Genomic DNA, 11082 nt, shown 5'->3' with positions numbered 1-11082 from the left:
GAAGATTTTGAATTAAAAGATTTTGCAGCAGTCCCAATAGGTAACAAGGGCTTGGAATAGGTTAGTTCTTCTAGAGCTTTCTGATCTAGATCTTCTTTCAGATCTAGGATGGCTATTTTAATGGCTGAATTCCTCTGGAAACTCACAATTCTTTGCTTTTAATATGCTTACTGTTCTTTTGTCTTCTGTAGGAATTTCTCATCTTAGGAATCCCAGGATAGAGAGGTAACAATAACAGCTTATCATTGACATATATATCAGTATCACACCCAGGCCTATTTTAAACTCTGTGACTTTTCATAGTCATCACACCCTTAATAATCTGTTATGTACAATACCAAAAAAAAAAGTATTTTGCCAAAAAACAAAAAAGATATTTCTATTACTCTGTAACTTTGGGTGTGTGATCTGGAGTATAGTTTACTCCCTGAAATATTCTTTGAATATGAAATGTAACATTCACTCAAAGTCATCTCATCAGTGTCACATAAATAGTAAATTTAATGGTAATCAGAGTCAGGTATGAACATAGCTTAATCTCAGAAAATTTTGTTCAGTGTTGGAGTCTAGCCATTAGGCTGTCTTTGTTAATGTGTGAAATGAGTCTGTCTTAACCATGAAGCATGCCAGTACAAGACTTTCTTGGTATTTCACTAATTAAACTCTTTGGGATGGAATCCAGGGTGAGCCTTTCTTACGTCTGTCTGTATGAGGTTTTTTTTTTTTGTTTGTTTGTTTTTATGTATAAGAAGGGCCTGAGAGCACAGAAAATTATAAAACTATATCAGAGTTCCTGGTTATTAAGTTGTGTATTTAAAGTTAAAATTTTTTAATCTTATTTCTCCTTAAGTTTTGGATTCAGCTTAAGCATTAAGCCCCCCTAAACAGTTAATTGCATGTTCAAACAGTAATTAAAATTCCTTGAAACACTTAAAGCTCTGTTTATAAATGTAATACAGTCAATATCTTTTAAAATATATATGTAAAGTGACAAACCTGGGAAGACTGCAATCAGAACAAGCAAAGCCTTTCTAGATAGTTAATTTTAGAAGTCGCCTATTATACTTTTACTTTCCATTAGTGATTAGCTTCCTTTCCACGCTCTCATATTTTCAAATCAGTTTCTTTAACTCACATGTGCTGTTTCGCCTCATCTTGGCTCTCTCTTTTCTTCCCTGTTTCCCTTCCTTTTAAGATAAGGTCTTTAGAGTACTTCTCAGCCTCCTAATCCCCCATGAGGCTTTTGTTTATCACCATTTTGCCCCTGCTTACCTGGTGGCTCAGTAGTAAAGAATCCTTCCTCCCTCAATGCAGGCAACGCAGGTTCAATCCCTGGGTCGGGAAGATCTCCTGAAGAGGGGAATGGCAACCCACTCCAGTATTCTTGCCTGGGAAATCCCATGGACAGAGCAGCCTGTTGGGCTATAGTCCACAGGGCCGTGAAGAGTCAGACATGACTTAGCGACGGTACGACAAATTCTGTCCCCACCCCCAAGCCCAGTGTTTTACTGAAATGATTTTACTATTTTTTGCCATTCAGTCAGATTTAGTTATATGTGTCATTGTTTCCTCTCCTTTTTAATCATATTCCGTCTTAAAGTATCTGTTCTGGTCCATTTGTTATTTAGTTGATATTTTCTTGAATCTTTTGTTCAGATAAGTTCTTTGAGTGATATACTCTGATTTCTTGTCTGTAGTCACTGCTATTTTTATTCATCTTTTCTTTTCCTTTGTAGGTAACTTATTCTTTCTGAATGCTTGTAAAATTTTCTTTTTATTCTTAGTTATGTGTGTTTTGTCATCAAATCTTCAATTGGACCTCAGTGACTTTCAGTCTATAGATTTAAGTCTTCATATTAGGAAAGATTTTAAGAATTTTATTATTAATTTAATTATTACCTCTTTTATCAGTAATAATTTTCTCCTCATGAAATCTATTTATTGCATATTTGATCTCCTTAGTGTTTCTTTCATGATGTATCTGTCATTGTTGTTTTTCAGTTGCTAAGTCATGTCTGTTTGTGACCCCGTGGACTGAAGCACACCAGGCTTCCCTGTCCTTCACCATCTCCCTGAGTTTGCTCAAACTCATGTCCATTGAGTCGGTGATGCCATCCAGCCATTTCATCCCCTGTTGTCCCCTTCTCCTGCCTTCCATCTTTCCCAGCATCAGGGTCTTTTCCAATGAGTCAGCTCTTTGCATCAGGTGACCGATTTATCTTCACATTTTGATTTTGTGATTTGAAGTATTTCTTATACTTGTTCTTTAAGCCATTAATTTCATCTTTTTCTTTAATCTTTCACATTCAGTTTGAGTGAAGTAATTTTTATGTGTTCTTGTTCTTATGTATCACGGACTTAATATTTTATAATTATTTAGGTTATTGTCTTTTCTGCTTTAGCTTTGCAGCTTTGTTCGCTATGTATGCATGTTCTGTTTGTTCTAACTGAAAGAATCGCAGCTTTTTACTGCTCGGGTCAACATTGCCCTTCTCTGTCTCTTCCCCCTTCGGATTTTCTCCAGTGGTCCCATGATGCTATAGCTTCTGCTTTTCTTTTCTTAGGTGAACACACCCTTGTTAATAGCCCTAGTCCCTCTAATTGATTGTTAAATTTATTTACAGAGTAATTTTCCAGTTTTTATTAATTCCTTGGGGGCAAGTACCTCTGTTGTGGTGGGGAGAAGTGGGAGTATAGCCTCCTTGAGTCTCTGTTATCCTCCACTGGTTTACCAGTCAGTGTGATCCCATTTGCTTCTTTGCCTTCCAGAAGTTGAAGATTTCTGGCCTGCTGATCCCACCCAATGTTAATCTTTTAAGGATTTATTTTCCTTTTATTTGGCTTACTGCCTTTTCAGAGACTTGGAGAAGGAAAGCTCTATTTCTCAACATATGTGCAGTCTTGAATGGGAAGTTCACTGGTAGTTTTTTTCACGGCTTTTGAGGGAAAGCTTCTGAGGGGAGCATACAGTGAGGCCGAATCTTGGTGTCTGTCAGCCAGTCCAGCGGGTCTCCAGAGGTGAGAATTGCTTGTTTCAGTGTCCTCTTCAGGCTGGGAGGTGGGATCTTCTAGTAGAAAGCGGTCCATCACATCTGGAATGCCTGAGATGTGTTAATACATTTCAGTTTTCCCATTTGCAAAACAGGGCTACTAACAGTATATCCGACAGTAACCAGTTAGAAGACGTAATGGAAGAAAAGGTGCCATTTTTAAGAGCAACAACAAAGATGAAATGCTCAAAAATAAACTTACTAAGGAACTCCAAGACCTATGTGAAGAAAATTTAAAATATTGCTGAAGAACATAGAAGTTTGGAACAAAAGAAAAGATATATACCTTGTTCATAACAAGATAGTCAACATCATAAAGATGTTAGTTTATTATAAAATTAATGTGATAATAAGAATGCTTTTTTAAAAACCTAGGTAAATTGGTTTTGAAATAAGTTGACCTTGACTAAGTAATTGAGTCAAGAAACTTTGGGGAGAAGAAAAAAAGCAAGGCTAGGAAGAGGATTAGTGCAACCAGATATTATGGTACGGAGTCTCAGTGATTAAAACCTTGTGGTACTGGTATGAGTAGAGGGCATAAGGGGGTGAAATGGGAAGCCTGGGAATCCACCCTAATACATAGGAAGATACGGTAAAGATGGCTTCTCCAAAGCCAACGGGAACATTATGTACTATTCAATGAATTCTTTGGGGGAAAACGGAATATGCAGCTGTGAAAAATAAGGAAAATTGGAGACCTGCCTCATACCAAGGATAATTTCCAAATGATTGAAGAAGGTATAATGTATTAAATGAAACCACGAAAAATTCAAAAGAAAACATGGGAAAATTAAAAAAAAATAGGTTTTGGATCAGGGATGGCATTTTGAAATGACTTAAAATGCAAAACTCAGAAAGGGTTGTGAAATTCAGCTACATAAAATATAAAACATCTGCATTATAGAAAACAAAATAAGCAAGGACAAATGACAGCCTGTTAAAAATACTTGGAATTCGTATTACACGTGAAGAACTAACCTCTTTAAAGAATTTAAAAAGAGATAAGAAAAAGACCAAAAATCCAACAGAAAAATGGGCTACTTTATAAAAGGGATTTTTTTCATCATTGAGTATTTGCCTTTCATATATGCTGAACATATCTTGGTATCTTATAAACTTGTAGTATAGTTTGTAATAGTGAAAGATTGGAAATAATTGAAGAATTCACTAGTAACGGATGAGTTACATTATGGAATATCTATGATATTCCACAGTGGAATATTGATTGCACAGTTGTAAAAATAGCAAAGAAGCTCTTTATATACTGATATGGAAAGTCCTTCAGAAAATATTAGAAAACTACACAACAGTGTAAAACATGATACTTTTTATGTAAAAAGTATTGCAGTCCATGGGGTTGTGAAGAGTTGGGCATAGCTTGGCTACTGAACAACATGGGCTTCCCTGGTGACTCAGACAGTAAATATTCTCCCTGCAATGGGGAGACCATGGTTTGATCCCTGGGTCAGGAAGATTCCCTGGAGAAGGGAATGGCTACCCATTCCAGTATTCTGGGGACTTCCCTGCTGGCTCACATGGTAAAGAATCTGCCTGCAATGTGAGAACCCTGCAATGCGCGAGACCCAGGTGTAAAGAATAGGGTGGAGATGAAGGAATAAAGTTATTCTCCTATTTTTTACACAAAGAGTAGCATATTTATACATTGCTTTTATACTTTGCTTTTTGTGGATATATTCTTTAACATGAAAAATTAGGTATATGAATATATATGCTGCTGCTAAGCTGCTAAGTCACTTCAGTCGTGTCCGACTCTGTGTGACCCCATAGACGGCAGCCACCAGGCTCCCCCATCCCTGGGATTCTCCAGGCAAGAACACTGGAGTAGGTTGCCATTTCCTTCTCCAATGCAGGAAAGTGAAAAGTGAAAGTGAAGTCGCTCAGTCGTGTCCGACTCTTAGCGACCCCATGGACTGCAGCCTACCAGGCTCCTCCGTCCATGGGATTTTCCAGGCAAGAGTACTGGAGTGGGGTGCCATTGCCTCCTCCGATGAATATATATATATATCTATATAAAGTCTAAGAGAGCATATAAAGTGGGGAATTTAATGGGCAGACTGGAGACAGGGAAGGGAGGAAGATCTTTCACTGTATACCTATTGATACTTTTTTTTTATTTTTGCATGATAAAATTGTATGTACTAAGAATTTTATCAGGCATTTTCGTTTGGAAATCACCAAAACTCTGCCTTTAATAAACCTCTGTTCTGTTTTCAGTGTTGGGAGTTCGGTTTGGTGTTAGAAGTTTAGTGTTCAGTTTAGTTCACTGTTAGTGTTAGAAGTTCAGTTTCTTTATTTTCTGGGAATTCTGGGAATATTAGATTTATGTAAGCACTTAATAGACCATATAAACCAGCCAGAACAGAGCTTTAATATTTTAAGGGGCTTTACAATCTAATTTATTAATATGCTCTGAAGGTAGGAAAGTATATTACTCCCTGTGATGACAGATACTAACTTCTATCACTTACAGACACGTAGCCACCTTGTAGCTTCAGTTTTACAACTTAGAACACCAAACTGACTGCTTCAGGTATGTCTCAGAGATGTTCTTCTCTTCAGTAGAATTTAAATACATCCTTTCACGAGCAGACGTAAATAGACTAAAACCAGAAATAAACAGAAACAAAGACTGTGGGGAAAGAAAGAGAAAAGCAGAGTTGTATTGCTGCTTGGGGTTTACTACAGAGATCAAGAAAAGATATGCTTGTGAGTAAGCAGTCCCTAAGGTCACTTCTCAAGAAATGTGTCTCTTAGACTTCTCTGTGGAACTTTTATACTATCAAGTATAGTTTTTTTTGTTATGAACAAGAATCTCAAAAAATATAAAATGAGTGTGTGTCAGAATCAAATAGTTTTTTAATGAGGGAAAAAGCAAGTTGGTAAAGCTTGTTCCCACAATTTAAAGAAAGTGTTGTTCTCTCTTCTTTTTCCTTTGGATTGGAAATGTCCAGGTCTAGACATTGGATTGTAGTCACTGGAAGGCTTTGTTAGAATTGGGAATTCTTATCAGAGTCTTTCATGTTTTGGTCTCTAGGAAGATGAAGTCCTCAGTACATTCTGAAGAGGATGATTTTGTTCCAGAACTACACAGAAACGTTCACCCTCGAGAGCGGCCTGACTGGGAGGAAACACTTAGTGCAATGGTAAATTATCTTACTTCATAAAGAAAAGGAACAGGGGAAGCATTACTCACAGAAACAAAATTTTTTGCTCTCGCTTTACTCATTTATTCAGGAAATACCTGTTGAGCAAATAATCTATTCAAGGCACTATTCTAGACTCTCGGGCAGAGCTGTGAATAAAACACGCACATTTCCTGCCTTTGTGGAGCTTATATTTTAACGAGGTAGGAGAGGTAGCAAATAATTAAATGTATAGTATGTCATGTGGTGGTACATGCCATTGTAGAAATAATGCAGAGTGGTGGAATGCAGTGTGAAGAAGGGTTGCTCGCTATACAGGATGGCAAGATGGCCTCTAGGGAATTAAGGTTGGAGCAGACACCTGAGGGGTGTGAGGGAGTGTGTTTACCTGGGAATAGATCATTTTAGGCAGTGGAAGAACAAGTTAAAGGCTGTGGCATAGAATTAAAAAGCAAGTTGGAAGAAACACGAGTAGGATGTGGCCGAAACTGAACTGGGAAAAGATGAGATCAGAGAAGTGGTTTCTTGCAGTCCATTATATGAGGACTTTGGTTTTTTATGCTGAGTAAGCTGGGAAACCGTTGGAGGATTTTTAGCCAAGAAGTGACATGATCTGGCTTAAAATTTTATAGGAAATCTCTCATCGCTGTGAGTAGGCTAAAGAAGGAGGCACAGGAGGAGGAGATAGGAGACCAGTTGGAAGATTGTTATAGTAGATGGACAATGATGGTAGCTTGAACCAGGATGGTAGATGTAAAAAAATGGCTAGACTCTGGATGTACCAATAGTTTCACAGATAAAGCCAACTGTTGTTTTTTTTTTAAACTAATGAATGAACATAGAGAATGAGATAAAGAGATGTCAAGGATGACTTCAAGTTTTTTGACTGATCAACCTGAAGAATGGAGTTTACATTCACTGAGATACTGGAAAAGCAGTTTTTGCTTGTTAATAGGTGGAAAATTCCTTTGCAGTGTAGTTTTTCCACAGAAGTTTGTGTTATCCATTTAATCTTTTATAACTTTTTGTAATTCATATCCATCAATAAGAACAATGAAATTTGTTTCGTGGAGAATAACATTCTATTTAATTAAAGTTAAAAGTTAGGGATTCTTATCCAAATTGAATGCAAATGTTCATTTGTCATTGCAGGTGATATGTTACGTTGCAAATTTCTGCTCTAAGAGATGTGAAATAGTCTAGTCAAAACAGACAGGCCCCACACACCTCCCTATTGAATGAAGTAATCCCTGGAGGTGCCAGCATGCCATTGAAAGGCTATTCAATAAATTCTTTTGTCCATGTAAAACTCTTTCACAGTTTTCTCCTGTATTTTGATAGCCTGCAGTAAATCTACATTGAGTTTATTGAATGGGAAGAAAGGTGATATTTGTTATGTGGTGGTTCATTTACTCTGTATTAAAATGTCATATGCTCTATACATGGAAAGTGATTGAATTCTGTTTCCTGGAGTTCCCATTGGTTTGTCTATGGAAATTACTGTTTGTATCATATGTTTTTAGCATCTTTTATTTTTACATTGGTACTCTAATTTTTTTATGTGTAAACTTCTTGAAGGCAGGTGCTACAATTTTATGTTTTCTTTAAAAATGATTATACTCAATAAATAGTACATTGCATGGTTGCAAAAAGTGTACAGTGAATGATGAAAAGGATATAAATGAGATTTGAACTGCTATTTTGCTACACTCTATCTAGAAAGTTATACTAATTTTAATGAGGACATAAGAGTAAAGAAAGTTGGGAACCTTTTTCTCTTTCAATAATAGTCTGTATTAAATATTATGTTGAGAATAAAGTTTATTATTAAGAGAAACCCTTATAAATGTTTCTCCAAAACAATTTCATGTATTTAATGTTTTAGTAACTTTAGAAATAAAAGGGTGTAAGTATTGAACTTTTATTGATTTGTGTTGTATGGCCAGAATATTAGTTTTTTAATACATATCTAAAAGAAAATCAGAGATTTCTGAATTGTTAAAAATTGTATAAATAATCATTTTTAAATTGAGATATAATTGCTATATTATGAATTAGTTTCAGGTATACTATTCAATATAATGTTTCTGTATATGGGTATATTGTGAAATGTTCACCATGAGTCTAGTTAACATCCATTACCAATACATAGCTGCAGATTTTTTTTCTTGTGATGAGAACTTTTAAGATTTGCTCATTTAGCAACTTTCAAATACACGATACTGTAAATTTTGTGTATTACTATAGTAACCACACTGTACTTTATATCCCAGGACTTACTTATTTAAATAGCTGGAAGTTTGAACTCTTTGACTACCTGAATCCATTTTGCTTACCTACCTTTACAGCCACCAATCTGTTCTCTGTATCTTTGGTTCAGTTAAATTAATTATATATTTTTAAAGCCTCCACATATAAGTGAAATCATATGGTATTAGTCTTTCTCTTTTTCACTTATTTCACTTAGCATAATGCCCTCAAAGTCCATTTATATTGTTGTAAATGGTAAGATTTCTTTCTTTTTATGGCTGAATAACATTCCTTTGTTTTATATATACCACGTTTTCTTTATCCATTCATCAACCAGTGAATACTTAGGTTGCTTCCAGTTTTTGGCTAATGTGAAGAATTCTGCAATGAACAAAGATATGGAGATACTTTTTCAAATTAGGCTGTTCATTCTCTTAAGATAAATACCCAGAAGTGGAATTGCCGAATTACATGGTAGTTCCAGTTTTCATTTTGTGTGGAATCTCCATAATGTTTTCTGAAGTGGCAGCACCAGTTTGTATTTATACTACAAGGGCACAAAGGTACTGTTTTCTCTTTTCTCCACATCCTGGCTGATGCATGTTTCTTTATCTTTTTGATAGTAACTGTTCTAACAGGTAGGAAGTGATAACCTGTTGTGGTTTTGATTTGCATTTCCCTGATGGTTAGTGATGTTAAGGGCCCTTCCATGTACAGGTTAGCTGTTTGTAAGTCTTCTCTGGAAAAATGTCTATTCAGAGCCTCTGCCCATTTTTCTAATTGGATTTCTTTTTTTTTGCTGTTAAGTGAGTTCTTTTATATTTTGAATATTAATCTCTTAACAGATAGATGATTTGTAAAAATTTTCTCCCATTTTATCGGTTACCTTTCCATTTGGTTGATGGTTTCCTTTACTGTGCAGAAGCTTTTAGTCTGATGTAGTCTCACTTGTTTATTTTTGTTTCTCTTGCTTTTGCTTTTGTTGTCAAATGCAGAAAATCTTTTCCAGGACTGATGTCAAGGAGCCTGTTACTATGTCTTTTCTTAGGAATTTAATGGCTTCACATATTATGTTCAAGTCTTTAATCCTTTTGAGTTAGTTTTTGTGTGTGTTATAAGATAGTGGTTCAGTTTTGTTCTTTTGCATGTGACTGTCCAGTTTTCCTGACACCATTTGTGAAGACACTGTCCTTTTTCCATTCTGTACTCTTGGCTTCTTTGTTGTATTTTATTGGCAGTATATAAATGGATTGATTTCTGGGCTTTTTATATTTTTCCATTCATCTTTGTGTCTCTTTTTATGTCAATATCATACTGTTTTGACTACTGTAGCTTTGTAATATAGTTTGAAATCAGGAAGCGTGATGCTTCCAGCTTTGTCCTTCTTTCTCAAGGTTGCTTTGACTCTTCCATGTCTTTTGTGGTTCCATACAAATTTTAAAACTTTTATTTTTGTGAAAAATGCCTGTGGTAAGGATTGCAGTAGATCTAAAGATTGCTTTGAATAGAGTAAGCATTTTAGCATAATTCTTCCGATCCATGGGCATCTTTCTTTTGCTTGTGTCTTTTTTACTTTTTTTTCACCCATATCTTACAATTTTCAGTGTTCATGTCTTTTGCCTCCTTTGTTAAGTAAATTCCTGGGTATTCTTTTTATTCAATTTATTGAATCTCAGTTGTAAATGAAATTGTTTTAATTTCTCTGTTAGTTCACTGTTAGCTTATAGAAGTGGAACTGATTTTTGTATAGTGATTTTTGCATCATGAAGCTTTGCCAACTTTATTCTAACAGTTGTGTGTGTGTGTGTGTGTGTGTGTAGTCTTTAGGATTTTTTTATATAATAATATCATGTCATCTGTAAATAGTGATTGTAAAACTATCACTTTCCAGTTTGGGTGCCTTTTGTTTCTTTCCCTTGCCTAATTGCTCTGGCTAGGACTTTCAACTGTGTTGAAAAGATGGGGCAAGATGAGCATTGTTGTCTTTTTCCTGATCCTAGGGGGAAAGTTTTTATCTTTTCATTGTTGAGCATGTTATCTGTGGCTGTGTCAGATATAGCTTTTATTATGTTGAGATATATTTGCTCTGTACTTGGCTTTGTTGAGAGTTTTTTTTTTTAATATCATAAATGGATGTTGAATTTTGTCACATGCTTTTTCTCCATCTATTGAGATGTCGTATGATTTTATTTTTTTTTTAATTTTATTTTATTTTTAAACTTTACATAACTGTATTAGTTTTGCCAAATATCAAAATGAATCCATCACAGGTATACATGTGCTCCCCATCCTGAACCCTCCTCCCTCCTCCCTCCCCATACCATCCCTCTGGGTCGTCCCAGTGCACTAGCCCCAAGCATCCAGTATCGTGCATTGAACCTGGACTGGCATCTCGCTTCATACATGGTATTTTACATGTTTCAATGCCATTCTCCCAAATCTTCCCACCCTCTCCCTCTCCCACAGAGTCCATAAGACTGTTCCATACATCAGCGTCACTTTTGCTGTCTCGTACACAGGGTTATTGTTATCATCTTTCTAAATTCCATATATATGCGTTAGTATACTGTATTGGTGTTTTTCCTTCTGGCTTACTTCACTCTGTATAATAGGCTCCA

The 11082-nt window shown here is 35.8% G+C and overlaps 1 protein-coding gene across 2 annotated transcripts in view; it reads left to right on the top strand.

Annotated features, from left to right (window-relative positions):
* Nucleotides 1-11082, top strand: part of ARHGAP32 (Rho GTPase activating protein 32) — a 132354-nt gene that overhangs the window by 3879 nt on the left and 117393 nt on the right. The window contains exon 2 of one of the 2 annotated variants that reach the window (XM_010844690.1): nucleotides 6106-6214. In XM_010844690.1, the coding sequence (XP_010842992.1) occupies nucleotides 6106-6214 (109 nt within the window). Of the gene's footprint in view, nucleotides 1-5219; nucleotides 6215-11082 lie in introns of those variants that run through there. The other variant, XM_010844685.1, reaches the window with a different exon arrangement.

Source organism: Bison bison, unplaced genomic scaffold, assembly GCF_000754665.1.
Source record: "Bison bison bison isolate TAMUID 2011002044 unplaced genomic scaffold, Bison_UMD1.0 scf7180017864205, whole genome shotgun sequence".
Taxonomy (NCBI): Eukaryota; Metazoa; Chordata; class Mammalia; order Artiodactyla; family Bovidae; genus Bison; species Bison bison.
Note: the sequence above shows the minus strand (reverse complement) of the source record. Positions and strands in the feature narration are given on the sequence as shown.